The 22511-nt window shown below is 42.9% G+C and overlaps 1 protein-coding gene across 1 annotated transcript in view; it reads left to right on the top strand.

The window, feature by feature from the left end:
- The window catches only part of SCFD2 (sec1 family domain containing 2), a 211041-nt gene that overhangs the window by 93499 nt on the left and 95031 nt on the right, over window positions 1-22511 (top strand). Inside the window, exon 6 of the mRNA XM_068113940.2 lies at window positions 4117-4366. Within this exon, the coding sequence (XP_067970041.1) occupies window positions 4117-4366 (250 nt within the window). The remainder of the gene's footprint in view (window positions 1-4116; window positions 4367-22511) is intronic.

Below are 22511 nucleotides of genomic sequence, written 5' to 3'. Positions count from 1 at the left end.
AATAGACACAGACTAATTCACACGGGAGAGAAACCGTACAAGAGTTCCGTGGGTGTTGAAGGAGCTTCAAAGATGCAGGAGGCGGAGACGCGCAGAGGATCCGGAGCATGCTCGCCGTACCAACCAACACCGACGGCAACTGCCGGAACCAACCTCCAACGAACAAGGGCGTGCACGCAAACCTCGACGTGTGCCGCGATCCTCGGACTTCCCTGCTGCCGTTCTGCACGAACCTGAACCTTCTCCCCGTCATTCCTGCTACAATTCCCTGTTCGTGTGAGTCTGCCCGTCGTCTGTCCTTTGTGTTGGCTGGGTATAAGTTAAGCTTGTTTAAGGAATTGCTCTGTGTCCTTCTGCTCCTTCCATTTCCTGTATATTACTTTTATTTCTTCTCTTCTTCTTTGGCTTTGTATAGTAGTAATAAATCCCTGTTGTTTCGTACCTTTGGGTTCTTCTTTCTCCTCCGATCGCTTTCGTCCTGTCCCCCATTGATATACGTGGCACGATTTGGCCAATGCTCAGGATCGGGTTAGTCTTGGGTGACTTCGGCTCAAACTTCGAACGGCTCGAACTTCGGACTGCTAACCCGCTCGGCAAATACCATCTTGTCCGTGGTTTCGAGCGGAGTTACCCACCTGCCTTGTGGAGGGATTGGCGGGGGTGTACGGGAATCCCTTGACCAATCACCTCGGCCAATCCCACCCCACAGGGGAGCGGGGTAGCTTCAGGATCGGAGACGGCCAGTGCAAATAGAAGGGGGATTAACCCCCCCCCCCCCCCCCTTGCTAATGGGAGTGCCATCCCCATTACGCCAGGGGGGTTGACTCAGCCTGTCATCCTTCTGAGGTCGGCAAATTAAGTACCAGTTCACTGGTAATTCCCTGTGTCGCAAAAGGCGACCAACAAGGTTGGCGGCAGGAAGGGCATCCGGCCATAAAACATTGCTTCAAAAAGGGGACCACGGTGCCCGAAAAAGGCCAACCCCTGCTCTGTGGGGAAAAATGGCCTCTAAAAGGTGGGGGTGTGTGCAAATTAGTTCTAAAAGCATCTTCCAAGCATCACGCATAAAGCAGCTGTACAGTGTGCTACCACGCGATTCAACACTCTTTTTGGGGTGTATTCACGATTTTTCGCGGGCATATTCACGGTTCTTTTTTCCTCAACTTTCTGCGGATATTCCTCGATATTCACGTGATTTTCCTCGACATTCGTGGGATTTTCCTCGACATTCGTGGGATTTTCCTCGACATTCGTGGGATTTTTCCTCAACATTTGTTGGATCCACCGGGAACCTATCCCCCTTTTCTCAATGAAGCAATGCTCCCACATTCACAGATTTGACATTCGCGGGATTTTCCAGGAACGTATACTCCATGAATGTCGGGGTCCGACTGTATTTAATGAAAGAAACCGATATCAGCTTGTGCATGTGATGGATTTCATTGGTCTGAGTAAGCACATACTGCATGGTGTGCATGCGCTGAAAATATATCACTTGTGCGTGAGTACTGATACAAATAGACGTTTTAATTTCCACTGCAGTTCTGTGTTGGTTGCTTTAATTTAAAACTTCAACTCTAATGGAGCCTCTTTGCTCACCCATAGCAGAATTTTCTGGAAAGAAAGGTTTATTAAGTCATTGTTGCATCAGAGATGAATGTGTTATTAGAGTGCCAAGGGTCCTCAAAGGCGGACCGCGGTCCACATCTGGCCTGCAGTGCAGGCATCTGAGTCCATGAAACCCCGAGGACCCCGAGGCCTGAGCTAATCTGAATCCCCCATGAAAAGGTGTCTGGTGTTTATCCATTCAGACAAACTTAACAAATGATAAACCTCGGAAGGGATTAATGGAGGAGATGATTAACACTTAGATTTATATCTATTTGGCAAGGAAATTAGACGCATGAGGCTATTCGGCCTGTCATGCTTGCGCTATACCAACACTTCATAGCTTGGTCTATCTCTGCTTAGAATCAATCGAGTCGCCCTACACTGAATCCTTTCTGTGGCAGCTCTGTCGTTCCTGAGTTGTGGTGACCAAAACTGCACACAATATTCCAAATGGAGCCTCACTAAGGTTCATCAGTTGAGGATTACCTGAAGATATTTGTAGCCATGGTGCTGGAAGTCTGCCGAATGTTCCCGCAAGTAGAAGGCTTGTTCGGGCTTCTCTTGGTCTCCCCAGGACGTTTATATGAAGCTGAACAGTCATTCGGTGCACTAAGGCATGTGAAGACATGGCTGCGTAATACAATGACCCAGCAATGCCTGAACCATCTCATCTTACTATAATTCACCAAATGTCAGTCCGTCCGTTCGAAGGTACCGCAAAAACGGCTCAACCGATCGCAACGATATTTTGGGTGGGTATTCCTGGGACCCCTGGGAGTAAAATAGGCTATATTGTTTTTCCAAGTTTTCCAATTTTCCAGTTTTTCCAAACACTATGGAATAATATTTACCGATATGAACAGTGATGTGGCTTTTGTTGAAATTCTACAAATACTGTTTATTCTACGTACCAGGAGAGAGTAGATCGACTCCTGACGAACTCTTCCTATATAAACGTGTGGATCCGAAGTAACATGGCACTGTGTGCAAAGTGACTGAGAAACAGGTGTAGCGGCCGCTTCCCTGTTACAGATTCGGCGCGCACTCTTCACACATAAACGTGCGACTGAGAAAGACGTGTAGTGGCCGCTTCCGTTTTGCAGAATTCAATCTTTTTTCAAAATGGGCGCCATGTACTGTTTAGATTTTGATGATTTGTGTGTGATATGATTCAACGGATGTTGATATTAATCATTTAAAATAAAAAAAAGCCTTCAATTTCTGATATTTTGCTTTTTCATTTGGGCTTCCCAATTGAAGCCCCGCCCATAGGGTGGGTACCGTTGCTAGTGATATGTAATATGCACTGAGATCGACTGGCAGCACTTGACCCCCAAGCCATATGCTCAGGAAATTTTGAATGGATCGGCAGACATGCGTGGTCATATTTTCAGGAAATTTTAAGGTTAGTTTATTGTGGAGTATTTTTTGTGTCACTCGCGTTTTTTGTTTTTTTTGCTTTTTGCTTTTTTTTATTTTTGCACTGCTGACCTATGAGTTCAAGAGTCATGAGAAAAAAAGGCTGTTGAAGAATTGATTTGTTTTGTTTGGTTTATTCTTATATCTGTTTTTTGAGCGCAATAATACACTTTGGCACCAAGAAAAAGCTCAAAATGAAAAGTGCCCCCTTTATGAATTAAATTATGTCAAAGAAACGTGGGAAAAGACTTGCCGTGTCTTCCCTATTGGCTCTGCGATTTGCACTTACCATGTCCCCCGGCCCCTATAGGATCCCTTTTCAAGTACAAAGTTATGATGCCATGTGACCAAAACTGCCACCGCCTATGCTTGCCATGGCTTCCTACCAACACCCACTAATGTTTATGCTAACATCCAGGCTATTAAGCAAATTTAAGCTAAGGTACCACTTAAAAATGGTGAATTGCTATTTTCATTGCATTTGTGGTCTAATTCCAGAATATGTATGTATACTTTCGTGTTCGGTGATACCAAGGTGTACTTGATATAAACTGAGACTGACATCAGTATAAAACCTCTTCGGCAATGACAAGCATCTAATTTCACAAATGGTAGCTGAACAATACAATAAACTTGAACAAGACAGCGAAAGAGACACCACAATGTTGGCACTGAAGCAAATGATTCCATGGAAAATTTACAGGAGCATTTGGATGAGATACATAGCTTTTTTTTGTAGAATTGGTTGTGGGAAAAATGCTTGAAGATGTATTGCAGGTCAACCTCCCACTGCTTCTTCCCATAAAGTGGAATACAATTCAAAGTTTCTATTCTTAGTTTTTATATTCTGGGCACAAGAGCCGCGTCTAGTGGGAAAAAGTCAAACTTGGCTTCCTGACATCTGTGTTTGCCAGTAAACATGCATGAACACATCAGTGCCAGACAATTCCTCAATGTTTTTAATGTCATTTTTGCTTTCCAATAATTGAACATGACTGTTAATTGCTGTTTGCTGCATTTTATTATTATTATTTTTCATGAGTAAAGTGAAGGTATACAAAGTGCATTTTCTGGTGCTGTTTGCAGAGTCTCCGGAATGGTGATATTCCCAAGGTTCTGCTTCAGCTTGGCTCCAGGCTTCAGCACTCTGGTGGCCATGGTGACTTCTCTCCATTGGACATCATTTTGCTGCTGACCTATGTGTACTCCTTGTCCGGTGCTGAGGCCTTGAATGGAGGAGAAGAGCAGGAGTTGGCTGAAGCAGAACTTTGCAAGGCTCTTTTCCATGCTCTTGGGGACTCGTGCCGTTTGTGGGGTTCTTTGGAAGATGGTACAGGTAAGACACAGGGATCCTGAGCTGCAGTATAATTTCAACCCTGTCAGGTGTTATAAAAACCTCACCCATCTCTTTCCCCATACAATTCCAGGTGCATTAATAGCCTTTAACCATTTGTCAATGAGATTGCAGTTGAGACCAGATATTGTTACTCAGCAACAAATTTTACACCACATAAACCCACAATGCCTTCACAAAGTATTCACTCAAACCCCTTGGACTTTTTTCACATTTTATTTTGTTACAGTCTGAATTTAAGATTGCTTTAATTTAATCTTTTTGTCACTGATCTTCACAGAATACCCCATAATGTCAAAGTGGATTTTTTTTTTTCCAGAAACTTTTATGAATTAATTAAAAATGAAAAGTGGAAATGCCTTGAGTCATTAAGTATTCAACCCCTTTGCCATGGCACTCCAAATTGAGCTCAGGTGCATCCAATTTCCTTTGATCGTCCTTGAGATGTCTATACAACTTGATTGGAGTCCACCTGTTAGTCAGGTTCACTATGTCAATAAATTATATTTCGTTCAAAATCATGGTAGATTAGCAAACTTATACATTTTTGGATGGGTTTTAGCATAAGGAAACTAAAAATCAATGTTTACATTTGGAGAGATACCTGTATGGCGGCCATTTTGGATTTTCAAAATGGCCACTGTAAAATACATATTTTGTTCTATTTCTGCCTCTAATTACCCTAAAAACTTTTTAAAATATACTAAACCTATATTTTCAGGGAGAAGGAATCCAATGAAAGTATCAAATTAGTGCTATGGGGAATGGTAAGACACGAATCAAAGGTTTTGAATTGCAAAATACTGTCTTTATATTCGTGATAAGTTGCATAATCAAATACATGTTATCATTTTGTACAGGCAGTTAATAACATCAAAATGTGTCACAATAATTCATATCACCAAACATACACAGGCAGTCAGCAAAATCATATATACACATGCAGTCAGTATAACTTCACATCTACACAGGCAGTCAATGACAAAATATACACAGGCAGTCAATGGCATCAAACATACACGATTACAGAATATGCCATTTAGAGTTCGTCATCACTGTCCTGTGTGTCGTATCCGACAATATAGTCCGCATCGTTTTCACAGTCCGTTCCACACAAGCAAAGGTCGGTCAAATTGATTGGCAAATCGAATTGGTCGAATGGTCGATCGAATCGAATTCGATGAATCGAATCGAATCGAATCGATCGAATTGGTCGAATGGTCGATCGAAGCGATTGGTCGAATTGGTCGAATGGAATTGGTCGATTGGTCGAATTGGTCGAATCGAATTGGTTGGAATTGGCAAATGTAAACATTGATTTTCAGATTTTCCATGTAATAACGTTTCCAAAAATGTATAGGTTTGCTAATCTACCATGATTTTGAACGAAAAAACATAGTGAACCTGACTATGTGGCTAATTCAATTCACTGGATATGATTTAGTCAGAAATACACCTTTCTATATAAGGTCCCACAGTGGACAGTACATGTCAGAGCAGAAACTCTACCATGAAGTCCAAGGAACTGTCCGTAGAACTCTGAGATAGAATTGTGAGGAGGAATATATCTGGGGAAGGGTATAAATCAATTTCTAGAGTGTTGAAAGTTCCCAAGAGCACAGTGAGCTCCATCATTAGGAAATGGAAAAAAAACCCACCGTTTAGAGGCCATTTTTCCCCGCAAGGCGGGGGTTGGCCTTTTCGGGGACCGTGGTAGTTGTTGTTTTTTGGTCCCCTTTTTGAAGCAATGTTTTACGGCCGGATGCCCTTCCTGACGCCAACCCTTTTTGCCGCCTTCAACGACAAACAGGGAATTACCAGTGAACTGGTACTCAATTAGCCGACCTCGGAAGGATGACAGGCTGAGTCAACCCCCCTGGCATTAATTCGGCGATCGACCGAGATTCGAACCCAGGATCCTAGGATCCTAAGCCGGCACCCTAGCCGCTAGCCCAACACCAGGGATCAATAGGAAATGGAAAGATAAATGGAATTACACAAATTCTTCGAGCTGGATATCCGACCAAATTGAGCAGCCGGGCAAGAAGAACCTTGGTCAGGGAGGTGACCAAGAACCCAATGACCACGCTGACACAACTACAGAATTCCTTGGCTGAGATGGGAGAACCTCCCAGAAGGACACCAGTCTTTGCAGCACTTCACAAATCTAGGCTTTATGGGAGAGTGGCCAGATGGAAGCCACTCCTGAGAAAAAGGCACATGATGGTACAACTTGAGTGTGCAAAAAGGCACATGAAAGACTGAGAAAATGAGGCAAAATATTCTGTGGTGTGATGAGGCCAAAATTGAACTCTTTGGCCTGAATGCAAAACACTACGTCTGGTGGAAACCGAGCACAGCTCATCACACATCTAACACCCTCCCTACCGTGAAACATGGTGGGGGCAGCATAATGCTATGAGTATGCTTTTCCGCAGCAGGGATTGGGAGACTTGTAAGGATAGAGAGAACAATTAATGGAGCCAAATACATGAGGAGAACCTGCTTCAGGGTGCAAAAGACCTTGGACTGCGGTGAAGATTTACTTTCCAACAGGACAATGATCCTAAGCATACAGCCAAAGCAACAATGGAATGGCTTCAGAACAAGAATGTGAAAATCCTTGAGTGGTCCAGCCAAAGTGCAGACTTGAATTCCATTGAGAATCTGTGGAAAGACTTGAAGATTGCTATTCACCGACACTCCCCATCCATCTTGACAGAGCTTGAGCAAATCTGCTAGGAAGAATCGGAAAAAACTCCCCAAATCCAGATGTTCAAAGCTGATACAGACATACCCAAGAAGCTGTAATCGGTGCCAAAGGCACTTCTATGAAGTATTGACTCAGGAGGTTGAATACTTATGTAAATTGGATATTTCTGTATTCCATTATCCTGCTCACATGCAAACAGACAGACAGACAGACAGACAGACAGGGGTGAAAACATAACCTCCGTCTAACTTTGGTGGTGGAGGTAATGATGGAGCAAAAGACATTCCATAAATTCCTCTCTTCTCATGCTATTTCCTTTGGTTCCTCTTTTCTACATTTGAGAATCCATTGTACTCCACGATATCCAGTTTTTAGCTGCGACGAGCAGCTCTATGAGAGGACCGCGTTGTTGTTCTTGTTGTTGGGGTGCCTTTTTGAATAGCGCATGCGCATACACTCGGACCTGCGTTGGTATGAGGTAAGAACATCGCGGACTAAAATCGTGATTTGTTTGAAGAAACCAGAATAAATTTAGCAACAAAGACAACATGAATGTTTTCATATCAATCTCGTTTCACAGAACTTGACACAAATTACGTGTAATTATTGAATAGCGCATGCACATACACTTGGACGTGCGTTGGTATGAGGTAAGAACATCGCGGATTAAAATCGCGATTTGTTTGAAGAAACCAGAATAAATTTAGCTGAAAGACAAAAAGACGCTAGTGCATGCATATAATTTAATGACTGGTCGATTTGGTTTAATGGTTGGTAGCGCATATTGCAACGGATATCCTCATGATTCTACACGTCGCAGCTGGTGACCACACTGTGTTCATTTTTCTCTTGTTTTTTTTTAACTCACACTCTCTACTCTCTGAAAAATTGAGTCTCTAGTGGATAGTGGATCTCTTGTAATAATTTTAAACTGGCTCCTCTGTGATCCTAAATTTCTATATTTACCAAAATATGTATCTGTAGATTTAGTAATGTATTTTTTAAATCCCATTGTTTATTTTTATGAACACTGCTCAGCAGCTACTTTTATGTGAAATAAAAAATGGCTGGATTTAATGTATTCAACCCCCATCCCTACTCTCTTAATCATACATTGGCCCTGTGGTTTTTTTTTTCCTCTCGCCCCCTTTCCATGCTTTTTAAAAGTTACCTGAAGATGGAGAATGACAGGCTATCTCACACATCTTTGGCATTTCTTATAAGCTCAGGCTGTCTCTTCTAAAGCACCCACCTTCTCTTTTTGTTTTAGATTATACTAAATTGAGGCCCATGGAAGAGCAAGGTTGCTGCAGAAGGCTACACACTGATAGGCAGTGGGACAACACATGCATGTAACATTGTAACAAGCAAATGGAAAAACAAATATGAGGAGAGGTAGAGGGTGAGCTCTTTCATTTCTGCCTTAATATATGGGCATACACTCCTATATACAGAGAGAGTGAGTGTGTGTAGAACTGAGTGTAGTTGAGACAAATGACATTACATAATGCAGAGATCACCAGATGATGACAATCGCAGGAGCACATCCCAAGGTTTTTATTTTAGAACAGACTCCAGGTCTTCAAGCCAGCTGTTCCTCACCATTTCAGATCGTCCCCAAATGAAAACCATGGTCTTTTATTTTCTACCCTTGTTAACCCTTCCCTCACCCCACCTCATTCCCTCCTTCCAAATTTCCAGTTTTTCCTCCTGAGAATTCCTTCTGTATCCATCTTGTCCACCCCATGCATCCTCTCCTGCCCCTCATTCCTTCCCACACCCATTGTTTGTCCAAGTCTGCCTCTATCTTGGTCTTCAACCCTGCTGTTGGTGCCCCCCCTCCCCCTCCCTCTCTCAACTGTTCCTTTTGTACTAATACCAGCTCTTCCACGAGCCTTGACTGTGCATACAAAAAAAAGGAAAAAAAAGAAAGAAAGAAGCTCTGTCCACACTAACTACCCAATGCAGTCAATCGTGTTGCAGGCAATAGTGTTGCGATTGTTACCAAATTGCCTATTTCTTGTAATTGCTCAACGTAACACAGCATTAATGTACTACTTTATTTCAAATACATAGGATCAAAATAGTTTTTAATAAGCATCTACTTTTTTTCTGGAGCTTTAGATGAATTTTGTTGCATTGTGTGGATAATATTTGTTGAAATACTTGTTCTTCCACTAAATTGGTTTCTTAACTTTTTTCTGAATTTCAAGATTGAGATGGCCAATCTTTTCCTTATCGGTATACTGCTCACAAGCATTTAGATGTGTTTTAATGTTTAAACACTTGTGAGCAGCCAACCCAGCAGGATATGTACACCGTTGTTGAGGCAAAGGCCAATGAGCGGCTGAGAAACACTCGGGTGGTGCTGTCATCATGTGTAACACTTTAATGTATACTGCACATATGATAGATAGAGCCACTAATCAGGACACATTTTAAGTGTTCATTTCAAAAGGGTGGAAGGTGGTTTTCAGGGTAAGGGATGGTGTAGAAAATGAAGAGATGTGCAGGGAGAATCCAGGAGAATGTGGTTGGAGAAGAAAATGGGAGGGAGGAGGAACAAAATAAATAAATTGGAGGAGGAATGAGAAGATGGCAGTTTCACTGAGACGTGTCTGCAAGAAAGATCACGAGACTGATAAACCCTCATAATTGTTCGGCTTCATCAGATAAGGGTGTCCAAGGTGATGATGAGAGCAGGGGTGGTTTTAGTGATTGTGGGGCCCTGGGAAAAAGTCAAGGATGGGGGGCCCTCCACACCTTTTATTCCCACCCAACTCACTCTGAACAATAATAAAGCACCCAATTTTCACAATGCATGTCCCTTCAATAATTATTGAAGTAAAGTGGTAAGTGGTACCTTAGCATTATAATGCACTGCAGTTTGTGATTTGACTTTACTCTATTCTCCAATATTCACCAAAACAATACAGAAAAAGTAGAGCTATTACTATAAAAAAGAAAATTAATATTATAATGAGAATGTAATGACGAGATTAATTTGGCATCCCAGTGTGAATGCATTGCATTGGGCTAAACAAAACAGCATACTGTAGTTATAACTTGGGGAAAATGAGGTTAGCAAAGTAGAAATGTTTTTACCTGTTAGCCCTAACATTACCGCTGCTGCTGCTGGTGCTGCTGCTTCATTCTCAGTTTTACTTTTGAAGAAATTAGTTACTTTTTGTGAACTTTTCTGTAATTTCTAATCTGCTTTTTTTTTTCTTTTTCTTTTTTTTTTGCCCCACTTCGATAATTTCGTTTCATTGCTTGTGGTTAACTTTGCTGAGGTAGGCCATAAAATAACGACAGCTCGATTGATGACGTGTGTGCGCGTCATAAAAAAAAAAAAGAGTATGACAGACGAATAGCGCTAGCTAGCTACATCAATCACGTTTCGACGTGTGGGCGTCATTAAAAAACATACAACTTACAAATGTGAGTAGAATCGCTCATTTGCGAAGGGAAGGTAGACATCTGGAACTAGGTGTTTTTGGAATTTTTTGCTGTCAAAGAAAATTGAAATACAGTAGATGAAAACACTATCAATTTTTTATTCCAAACATTGGGGATGTAATTGATGGATTCTTCAGTAGGTCATCTCGTATATCACCCCCACCATCCATTGGTGCCCCTCCGGTGCGGGCCCTGGGCAATTGCCCAGGCTGCCCTATAGGTAAGACCACCCTGGATGAGAGAGAGAGAGTGATCTGCTCTCTTATTTTGCTTATTCTTTCGTCTTACACTCATATCAAGTAGATTCATTCAACATAGAGTGAAAAACGTTGTTTATCCATAATGTGCTTTGTCAAAGTGGTGTGCAGCTTAAAAATAGCCATTCATAATAAACTACATGGCCAAGAGTATGTGGATACCCGTATGTGCTCGAAGAACATCTCATTCCAAAATCATGGGCATTAATATTGAGTTGGTCCCTCTTTTGCTGTTATAACAGCCTCCACTCTTCTGGGAAGGCTTTCCACTAGATGTTGGAACATTGCTGTGGGGATTTGCCCCCATTCAGCCACAAGAACATTAGTGAGGTTGGGCATTGATGTTGGGCGATTAGGCCTGGCTCGCAGTGGGCGTTCCAATTCATCTCAAAGGTGTTCGATGGGATTGAGGTCAGGGCTTTGGTGCAGGCCAGTCAAGTTCTTCCACACCAATCTCAACAAACCATTTCTGTATGGACTTCGCTTTGTGCAGAGGGGCATTGTCATGCTGAAACAGGAAAGGGCCTTCCCCAAACTGTTGCCATAAAGTTGGAAGCACACAACCATCTAGAATGTCATTGTGTCATTGAAATGCCAAACACAGATTTGTCCGTTGGACTGCCGGATGGTGAAGCGTGATTCATCATTCCAGCGAACGCATTTCCACTGCTCAAGAGTCCAATGGCGGTGAGCTTTACACCACTCTAGCTGACACTTGGCATTGCGCATGGTGATCTTAGGCTTGTGTGCGGCTGCTCGGCCATGGAACTCCATTTCATGAAGCTCCCGCCGAACAGTTGTTGTGCTGACGTTGCTTCCAGAGGTTGTTTCGAACTCAGTAGTTAGTGTTGCAACTGAGGACAGACTATTTTTACGCGCTTCAGCACTCGGCGGTCCCGTTCTATGAGCTTGTGTGGCCTACCACTTCACAGCTGAGCTGTTGTTGCTCCTAGACGTTTCCACTTCACCATAACAGCACTTACAGTTGTCCGGAGCAGCTCTAGCAGGGTAGAAATTTGACGAACTGACGGAAAGGTGGCATCCTATGACGGTGCCACTTTGAAAGTCACTGAGCTCTTCAGTATGGCCCATTCTATTGTCAATGGTTGTCTATGGAGTTTGCATGGCTGTGTGCTTGATTATATATACCTGTCAGCAATGGGTGTGGCTGAAACAGCCAAATCCACTAATTAGAAGGGGTGTCCGCATACTTTTGGCCATGTAGTGTATGTCTGTTTGAACAGTTTGATGGAGTTTGTAAAACTGTTAATTAAAATAATTAAGATAGAAAGTATTGGTGGGGTTAGTACAAGAGCAGGCTGTTTGAACGAGTGGTTAAAAACTTGTTTATTTCCCATTGACTGGTGTGGGTTTGATTCCCACGGCTCCTCGCTGTCACCAACTTGGCCAGCATAGTGAGTATGCCAAACACTCGTCGACATGGTTTGAGGAATGTTTTCATCCTGCAATGGACTGAAATAGACTACTTTACGATATTAAATGTTTAAAATTAGTTATGTTATTTGAAATTTAATGAACACGGTGTTTTGGGTGTACCAGATGACCTTTTTAACCTCATGTAATGTTGTTTTCTCTTGCTAATTCAGAAATATACATTTGATTCAAGATTGTTCTTCTTACCTTCAAACCCGTTCGTGGTCTTGTTCTAGTCTATATTGGTTGCTTTCATTGTACATAGCACTGTGCCCATGTGTGTCAGCTGACCTGCATCTTTTAACTGTCCCTTGAACAATACGTAAATCTGCAAATGATCACTTCCACCCCCCCTTCACACCTCACCACCGGGCCCGCCGAATGCAACACATTTTGACATGTATCCCTTCTCTTCATCCCCTATCTATTTTGAAATGTACACTTAAGCTCACCTTTTAAGCCCTGCTTTCAAAAGAAATGACTTTATCTTCTCTTTTTTAATTTGTGAAGTGCTGTTCATGAATTTGCATGTGGAGCACAATATATGTTGTCATCGTCATAATCGTCACTACTGGTAATAATATTATTATAATTATTATTCATATTATTTTGCATTTGCATCAGACAGGCAACATGAGTGTGATTAATTGCTGACCTATATTAAAACATTCACTTGCCTGTTACATGGAATTTGACCCATTTGGCATCTCTAAGGTGTACATTCTCCTAAGAGCAGCTGATTAATTAATCATAATGTTTGCCCACCACGTTCTGTAACTAGAGTTCATAGAACACGACACCTCATGTAGTGAGTGTTCAAGTATGCACTTCAATTTAAATAAAATGATTTAAAGATCTTTTTTAAAAATTCCGGAAGTTTAGCGCTATTGAAGCAGTCTTATTCAGCTTGTTCCAAAGAGACCTGGACAACTTTGGTTGTTAATTAACACAAATGATACAATGATACCCTTTGTTTTGTATGATACAGAAACTCATCAAGTTTTCTTTATTTTCAGGTCTGGTGGTTTAATGTAAAATAAAATGGCGACTCCACTAGTCAGGTTCACTATGTTTTTTCGTTCAAAATCATGGTAGATTAGCAAACCTATACATTTTTGGAAACGTTATTACATGGAAAATCTGAAAATCAATGTTTACATTTGCCAATTCCGACCAATTCGATTCGACCAATTCAATTCGACCATTCGACCAATCGCTTCGATCGACCATTCGACCAATTCGATCGATTTGATTCGATTCGATTCATCGAATTCGATTCGATCGACCATTCGACCAATTCGATTTGCCAATCAATTTGACCGACCTTTGCTTGTGTGGAACGGACTGTGAAAACGATGCGGACTATATTGTCGGATACGACACACAGGACAGTGATGACGAACTCTAAATGGCATATTCTGTAATCGTGTATGTTTGATGCCATTGACTGCCTGTGTATATTTTGTCATTGACTGCCTGTGTAGATGTGAAGTTATACTGACTGCATGTGTATATATGATTTTGCTGACTGCCTGTGTATGTTTGGTGATATGAATTATTGTGACACATTTTGATGTTATTAACTGCCTGTACAAAATGATAACATGTATTTGATTATGCAACTTATCGCGAATATAAAGACAGTATTTTGCAATTCAAAACCTTTGATTCGTGTCTTACCATTCCCCATAGCACTAATTTGATACTTTCATTGGATTCTTTGTCCCTGAAAATATAGGTTTAGTATATTTTTAAAAGTTTTTAGGGTAATTAGAGGCAGAAATAGAACAAAATATGTATTTTACAGTGGCCATTTTGAAAATCCAAAATGGCCGCCATACAGGTATCTCTCCAAATGTAAACATTGATTTTTAGTTTCCTTATGCTATAACCTTTCCAAAAATGTATAGGTTTGCTAATCTACCATGATTTTGAACGAAATATAATTTATTGACAGTGAACCTGACTACACAGGAGAAAGCTCAGTGCGTCGAATGATGTATCGAGACGAGATCCAACACGCAAGTTCAGCATAATTTTCGTACAAGGTATGGAAGGAATCCGCCATCGCGGATTAGTATCAGAGTGGTACAGGAGGTTTAAGGGGACTGGTCGTTGTCAGAAACACAAAAGTGCTGGTCGACCAAGCACAAGTGCAGCAGACGTTGAACGAGTGCGTCAATCATTTCAACAAAGTTCCAGAAAATCAATCAGACGAGCGAGCATCCAGAGAACTGGGACTACCAACCACCAACTGTACACATGATTTTGCATAAAAGACTGAAGCTTTATGCCTATAAAGGTGTAGATTCTGCAGGAACGCATACCAAATGACAGACCCAAACACAAGGCGTTTGCTTTGGAAATGCTCAGTCGCATCGAGGATGATGAAGATTACCTGAAAAAGGTCGTGTTCACAGACGAATCTTGCTTTCATGTATCGGGGAAGGTCAACTGGCACAATGTGAGGATCTGGGGCTCTGAAAACCCGCACGTGGTCATTGAATACATGTGTGACAGTCCAAATGTCAATGTGTGGTGTGGCCTTCTCCATGATGGCTTGGTGGGTCGGTTGTTCTTTGCGGAGGATACAGTATATAAAAATAAAAATAACCACCTTTAGAGGCCATTTTTCCCCGCAAAGCGGGGGTTGGCCTTTTTCGGGAACCGTGGTTGTTGTTGTTTTTCGGTCCCCTTTTTGAAGCAATGTTTTACGGCCGGATGCCCTTCCTGACGCCAACCCTTTTTGCCGCCTTTAACGACAAACGGGGAATTACCAGTGAGCTGGTACTCAATTAGCCGACCTCGGAAGGATGACAGGCTGAGTCAACCCCCCTGGCGTTAATTCAGCGATCGACCGGGATTCGAACCCAGGATCCTAGGATCCTAAGCCGGCACCCTAGCCGCTAGCCCAACACCAGGGCTAGCCTGGTGTTCTGTGCCTGTGTTCCCTACCATGTATGTGTGTGTATGTGTGTGTATGTGTGTGTGTGTGTATGTGTGTGTGTGTTCTGTGTGTGTGAGGGTGTGAGCATCCAAGGCCGCTCATTGCGGAGGATACAGTGACCTGAACAATTTACATGAATGTGTTGGAAGGATTTGTCTTCCCACTGATTGAAGACCTGCAACCTGATATCATTTTTCAACAACATGGTGATCCCCCTCATTGAGCCTAAGTCGTTTTGAGCCGGCCCGAATGAAAAAATTCCAAGTTGCTGGATTGGCCGGGACGGACCAACTGCCCGGCCCCACGATCACCAGATATACAGTCACGTGAAAAAGTAAGTACACCCCATGTAAAGTTTTGACTTTTTCAACATATTTCAACATACAGCTATTTGATCTTCATTTCAACAATATTGATAGATAAAGGTGATATAATATAACAAATATCATGAAACATTTACATTTTGTAGTCCATTGTATAATTTAAATAAACATAAATGCAAATTTTGCATGTGGAAAAAGTAAGTACACCCCATGAAATTATTTATTTTTACCTTTTTAACATATGTGGACATATCAATATTTGATCTTCATTTAAACAGCGTCTATAGATAAAAGTGATCTAATTGAACAAAAAACAATGAAGAATTGACTTCGCAATAATTTATTCAACAAAGAATTGTTGCACAGCATGCACAATTGCATGCACAGCTCGTTTCAAATCCCCCCACAACATCTCGATGGGATTTAGATCCGGGCTTTGACTTGTAAATCCCAGAACCCTTCATTTCTTTCTTTTCAGCCATTCCTTGGTGGATTTCCTGGTATGTTTAGGGTCATTGTCATGTTGCAAGGTCCACCTTCAGTTGAGCTTCAACTTTCCGACAGATAGCCTCACATTATCCTCAAGCACCCTCTGGTACAATTAAGAATTCAGAGTGGATTCTATGATTGTGAGCTGCCCAGGCCCTGATGCAGCAAAGCTGCCCCAAACCATAATATTTCCACCACCATGCTTTACAGTTGGTATCAGGTTCTTGTGGTCAAATGCTGTCTTTGGTTTTCGCCAAACATGTCTTCTGGTACTGTGGCCAAATAGCTCTACCTTTGACTCATCTGTCCAGAGCACATTGTTCCAGAAGTGCTGGTATTTGCCTTGGTGTTCATTGGCAAACATTAGTCTTGCCCTGATGTTCTTTCTGGACAGCAAAGGTTTCCTCCTGGCACACTTCCCATGTAGATCAAATTTGTGCAGCCTCTTTCTAATGGTAGACACGTGCACTTTGACATCAACAGTGGCAAGAGCTACCTGTAGGTCCCGTGATGACATTCTGGGATTCTTCGAGACTTCTTTCAGCATCTTGCGGTCTGCTCTCGGGCTGAACTTTCCTGGGGTGGCCTGGCCTGAACAAGTTGGCAGTTGTTTGGAATCTTCTCCACTTGCAGATGATCTTCCGGACAGTTGAATGATTGATTTCAAATTGTTTGGAGATCTTTTTAAATCCCTTCCCAGACTCATAGGCATCTATAACCTTCTATCTGAAGGCCTCAGAGAGCTCTTTTGATCTAGGCATGGTGACGCCGCACACTTCAACAACAAAGAGCAAACCAAACTAAATGTTTGAGGTTTAAATAAGACTGGTTCCTCCAAGATCCTTTCTAACGATGTTCTAATCATTTGCACCTGAGCTGGTGCACCTGATTCTAATTTTAGGTATTTGAAGTAGTGATAAATGTAGGGGTGTACTTACTTTTTCCACATGCGAAATTTGCATTTATGTTTATTTAAATTATACAATGGACTACAAAATGTAAATGTTGCATGATATTTGTTATATTATATCACCTTTATCCATCAATATTGTGGAAATGAAGATCAAATAGCTGTATGTTGAAATATGTTGAAAAAGTCAAAACTTTACATGGGGTGTACTTACTTTTTCACGTGACTGTAACTCCCCTTAATTTTTTTCTGTGGGGGTTTGTCAAAGATGTTGTCTACAACACCAAGGTGCCAACATGCAAGAGCCTCGTTATCGGATCACAGCTGCATGTGCACTGGTGGACGCAAACATGCTGAGCCAAACATGGCAAGAACTCGTGCACCACCCTGATGTCCTGTGCACGACAAATGGAGCTCACATTGAGGTGTATTGATGGTGTGCACATAACTGAGTTTGTGTTATATAAACCAAAGGATATCATTGTATAATTTGTGGATCTAAATATATTAACAACCAAAGTTGTCCGGGTCTTTTTGGAACGCCCTGTACATCACCCTTACAGACCACCCTGTTTAACATGTCGAACTACTGCAACTCTGAAGGTTCTTGGAAGTGCAAAGAAGGCGATTTATGTTCTACAATGCTCAAGCTAGTGTATAATTCAATTTCAATAAAGATTGTGAAAGTCGTATAAATAAATTAATTCCGGAATTTACAGCCGTTGACACAGTGCTTATTAAACTACCCTATCTAACATATTACCTTAGTTATTCATGTTTGTTGTTTGTGTCTTTTATAACATGCTGAAAAATAGTAAGTTTCTTTTTTGGTTTGATTTTCAATTTTGTTTTACAGTCAGGCAGGCAAACAGGATTTTTTTAAAGCACCCATGTCCAAAGGAAGCGGTTCAGTTTGACATTTTTAATATGAAATAGGCAAAGCCTAGAAACGAACAAAACCCTTTAGAATTACCCTTTAGAAATACCCTTTAAACCCCTCTAGAATTAACCTTTCGGATTACCCTTTAGGATTACCCTTTAGGATTACCCTTTAGGATTACCCTTTAGAATTATCCTTTGGAATTACCCTTTGGAATTACCCTTTGGAATTACCCTTTAGAATTACCCTTTAGAAATACCTTTTAGAATCCTTTAGAATTACCCTTTAGAATTATCCTTTGGAATTACCCTTTGGAATTACCCTTTAGAAATACCTTTTAGAATCCTTTAGAATTACCCTTTAGGATTACCCTTTGGAATTACCCTTTAGAAATACCTTTTAGAACCTTTTAGAATTACCCTTTAGAATTACCTTTTAGAAATACCTTTTAGAACCCTTTAGAATTACCCTTTAGAATTATCCTTTGGAATTACCCTTTGGAATTACCCTTTAGAAATACCTTTTAGAATCCTTTAGAATTACCCTTTAGAATTATCCTTTGGAATTACCCTTTGGAATTACCCTTTGGAATTACCCTTTAGAAATACCTTTTAGAATCCTTTAGAATTACCCTTTAGAATTATCCTTTGGAATTACCCTTTAGAAATACCTTTTAGAACCCTTTAGAATTACCCTTTAGAATTATCCTTTGGAATTACCCTTTCAAATTACCCTTTAGAAATACGTTTTAGAACCCTTTAGAATTACCCTTTAGAATTACCCTTTGGAATTACCCTTTGGAATTACCCTTTAGAAATACCTTTTAGAACCCTTTAGAATTATCCTTTGGATTTACCCTTTAGAAATACCTTTTAGAAATACCTTTTAGAACCGTTTAGAATTAGTCTTTGTAACCCTCTAGAATTACACTTTAGAACGCTTTCGAATTACCCTTTAGAAATACCTTTTAGAAATACCTTTTAGAACCGTTTAGAATTAGTCTTTGTAACCCTCTAGAATTACACTTTAGAATCATTTGGAATGAAACACGGTAGTTTAGAAAGGTTCTTCTTCTTCATATTTCACAAACGTAAGGAAGGACATAGCCAAATATTGAAGCGGCTTCACCGCTTTAAAATGATCTTGCTCTTCTAATGTAAGCTGTTATGTAATTTCGTGTCAAATGTTTGTTAAAAGCAAACTTTTACTTGATTTTGTATATTTAGGTTGTAAAGATTTTTAAATAATAGGGTGGCATTTTTTTCGAACATGATAAAGGTCCCAAATCCAATATGACCGCCTGCAATGAAAATAGACACATTATGGGATAATTGGCATTAAACATTAGTTGTAGTTGCTGGTGTGAATTCAGTTATTATGTTGATACTGAAGGAGTCCGGGCTCCAGCAGAATACGGACAAAAGGATGGCCAGGCACAAACTCGTCCGAGAAGATGTTTATTCGTAAAACCAACTCGGGAACACTGTAAAGCCCGTTTATCAGGCTGCATTATAAAAGCACAACCAGAAACCGAAACCGAAACCGAAAGCCACGCCTCTCAAGCGAGGCGTGCTTCGGTGGTCACGTGATCAACAGGTGTAGCTGATTATACCCGTACGCGCGGCACGCTTTGGTGGTCACGTGACCAGCCACTCTGGCGCCGCAGATCCCCGCCGGTGACGTCACCGGCTGGAGCAAGGAGATTCTGATGCTGGTCTTGCTTGGGGGACCCATGGGTCGCTACACACGCCCCCCCAGAATGGACTTGGTCCAGGGAGGTCAACCTGAGGGGGGTCCGAATGACCCGACCGAAACGACCCTGGCCAGTCGCGGGGGGGGGGGGGGGGGGTGTCCGGTGTGGTGGTGGGTGGTCGGACGGGGGGTGCAGGCAGGGGGGGGGTCCGGTGTGGTGGCGGGTGGTCGGACGGGGGGGCGGCCGAGGGGCCGGGCAAGTCCTCGGGGGAGGCTGCCGAGGTTCCTCGCGGGCCTCCCGAGGTTGCAGTTCGCGGGTGCAGTGCCGAGAAGGCTCGAGCGGTGCACGCGAAAAGCGGGTGAGCCAACCGAGGGGCTGGTCAAGGCCTCGGGGGAGGCTGCCGAGGTTCCTCGCGGGCCTCCCGAGGATGCGGGGCTGGTCAAGGCCTCGGGGGATGCAGTGGACGGGGGGCGGCCGAGGGGCCGGGCAAGGCCTCGGGGGAGGCTGCCGAGGTTCCTTGCGGGCCTCCCGAGGTTGCAGTGCGCGGGTGCAGTGCCGAGAAGGCTCGAGCGGCGCACGCAAAAAGCGGGTGAGCCAACCGAGGGGCTGATCCAGGCCTCGGGGGAGGCTACCGAGGTTCCTCGCGGGCCTCCCGAGGTTGCAGGGTCGGCGAAGTAGTTGCGGTTGTAGTTGTAGGTGCGCGAGGGTGACGAAGCGGCCGTGCCGCGAACGTCAGTGCGCGCGAAGGTGACGAAGCAGCCGTGCCTTCAGAGGGTCTTGGAATAGCTTCGCCCCTCCGGTCGTAGAGGAGGAGCCGAGTGCGGTGCGCGAACCTCATAGTCATGGCCGTCGTCGTTTCCGAAACTCCGGCATTTCGAAACCGCGTTCGAAACTGCCCCGAAGCCGTGCGGGAGAAGCCAGCGTCACCAGCCTAGGTGGCTTCCCTGGCTAGGGCGTGCTCGCCGTGTCCGTTCGCAGCCCCCGCATCCGTGCGGGGGCAGTCGGGGTTGCGTGTTCAAATTCGGGGTCACCAGTGAAGGAGTCCGGGCTCCAGCAGAATACGGACAAAAGGATGGCCAGGCACAAACTCGTCCGAGAAGATATTTATTCGTAAAACCAACTCGGGAACACTGAAAAGCCCGTTTATCGGGCTGCATCATAAAGCACAACCAGAAACCGAAACCGAAAGCCACGCCTCTCAAGCGAGGCGTGCTTCGGTGGTCACGTGATCAACAGGTGTAGCTGATTAAACCCGCACGCGCGGCACGCTTTGGTGGTCACGTGACCAGCCACTCTGGCGCCGCGGATCCCCGCCGGTGACGTCACCGGCTGGAGCAAGGAGATTCTGATGCTGGTCTTGCTTGGGGGACCCATGGGTCGCTACAATACCATATTTATGATGACAGATACCTAAACAAATTATATTATGGATAAGAAATACTATATGATGGCCATTTTGGATTTCAAAATGGCTGCCGTGAAGTATAGAGGTAGCATATCGATGGTATGTCAAAGCAAATACATGTACATGCATAATCGTACATTTGGAGAGGAAAATGTGAACAATTCGCATGATTTATTCACAATAAACATTCCAAATGAACAAGCATTGTAGCAAAACAGAATAGAGTGTACATCCCTGTTTATAAGGTCTGTGTTGAATATATCCCATTCTTACCAGTATAGGCTTCCCTGGTGTTGGGCTAGCGGCTAGGGTGCCGGCTTAGGATCCTAGGATCCTGGGTTCGAATCTCAGTCGATCGCCGAATTAATGCCAGGGGGGTTGACTCAGCCTGTCATCCTTCCGAGGTCGGCTAATTGAGTACCAGTTCACTGGTAATTCCCTGTTTGTCGTTGAAGGCGGCAAAAGGGTTGGCGTCAGGAAGGGCGTCCGGCCGTAAAACATTGCTTCAAAAAGGGGACCAAAAAAACAACAACTACCATGGTCCCCGAAAAGGCCAACCCCCGCTTTGCGGGGAAAAATGGCCTCTAAACGGTGATTTAAAACGGTGGTTACCAGTATAGGCTTACTGTAAGATCAGGCCAATCATAAGATTTTCTGCACTGAAGGTTCCATCTCACCCTCATCAGCCACCCCTAATGGGATGACCTACCACAGTTGTATTAATGAGGAAAGAATATTAGGGTGGCACATCTAGACCTTATAAACAGACAAACCGTATCTTTTGTGTACATGTGTATGTATATATATATATATATATATATATATATATATCACTGTTCATTACTGTCTCATATGCAAACACTATTTGAACCTCCATCATCATCATCATCCAAAGTGGCCTACTCATCATCATCTCTTACTAATTGTTCATCTCTGGCTTTGTTGCTGCAACTATAACCGAAGCAGCCACATAACTCTGTGCATGGAATGTTATTATTCCGACAACTGCATTTCCCCTTGCAGCCAGATTTGCACCCACACTTCACCAAGTTCATTATTGCATCAGGTGCTGGTGGATTCAAACATCGAACTGGAGTAAAACGGCATGTAGCTTCATCGAAGTTCCAACCGCACTCAGTTGGAGACTGGAGACATGGGTGACTTTCGTCAGCTTTTCTCCAAATCATTGCTATGTAATGAGCTCGTGCAATATGTGATGTTAACGAGCCAGTAGTTGGAGGAAGACTTTCTCCCTCAGCCACACGGTTTGAGTATAAAAACCAACGAAGCTCATTTACTTTGGTGTACACGTTGTTCCTGTATAGCTTGCAGACACGTCGTTCCAAGTGGGAGCATATTTCTGGAGATGGATCGTCTTTCCCTAGTGATGCCAATGCTTCCAGGATCTCATCATCACAAGACATGAACACCTTGAAGCTCCAGTCCTTGGTTCTGCCAGCAAATCTGCCAGATGTATCAGACCCTGTAAAAGCGTGGAAACCTAATATTGCTGATGCACGTTTTTGTCCTAACTTTTGGTAAATAGTGTTATGAATTTGGTAGAGCAACATCTAGAGCTAGGTAGATCTGAATAGGTAGGTATTCGGCTGTCGTGAC

This window comes from Myxine glutinosa, chromosome 4 (genome assembly GCF_964187855.1).
Source record: "Myxine glutinosa chromosome 4, kmMyxGlut1.1, whole genome shotgun sequence".
Classification (NCBI taxonomy): Eukaryota; Metazoa; Chordata; class Myxini; order Myxiniformes; family Myxinidae; genus Myxine; species Myxine glutinosa.
This window is presented reverse-complemented; position numbering and strand designations above follow the sequence as displayed.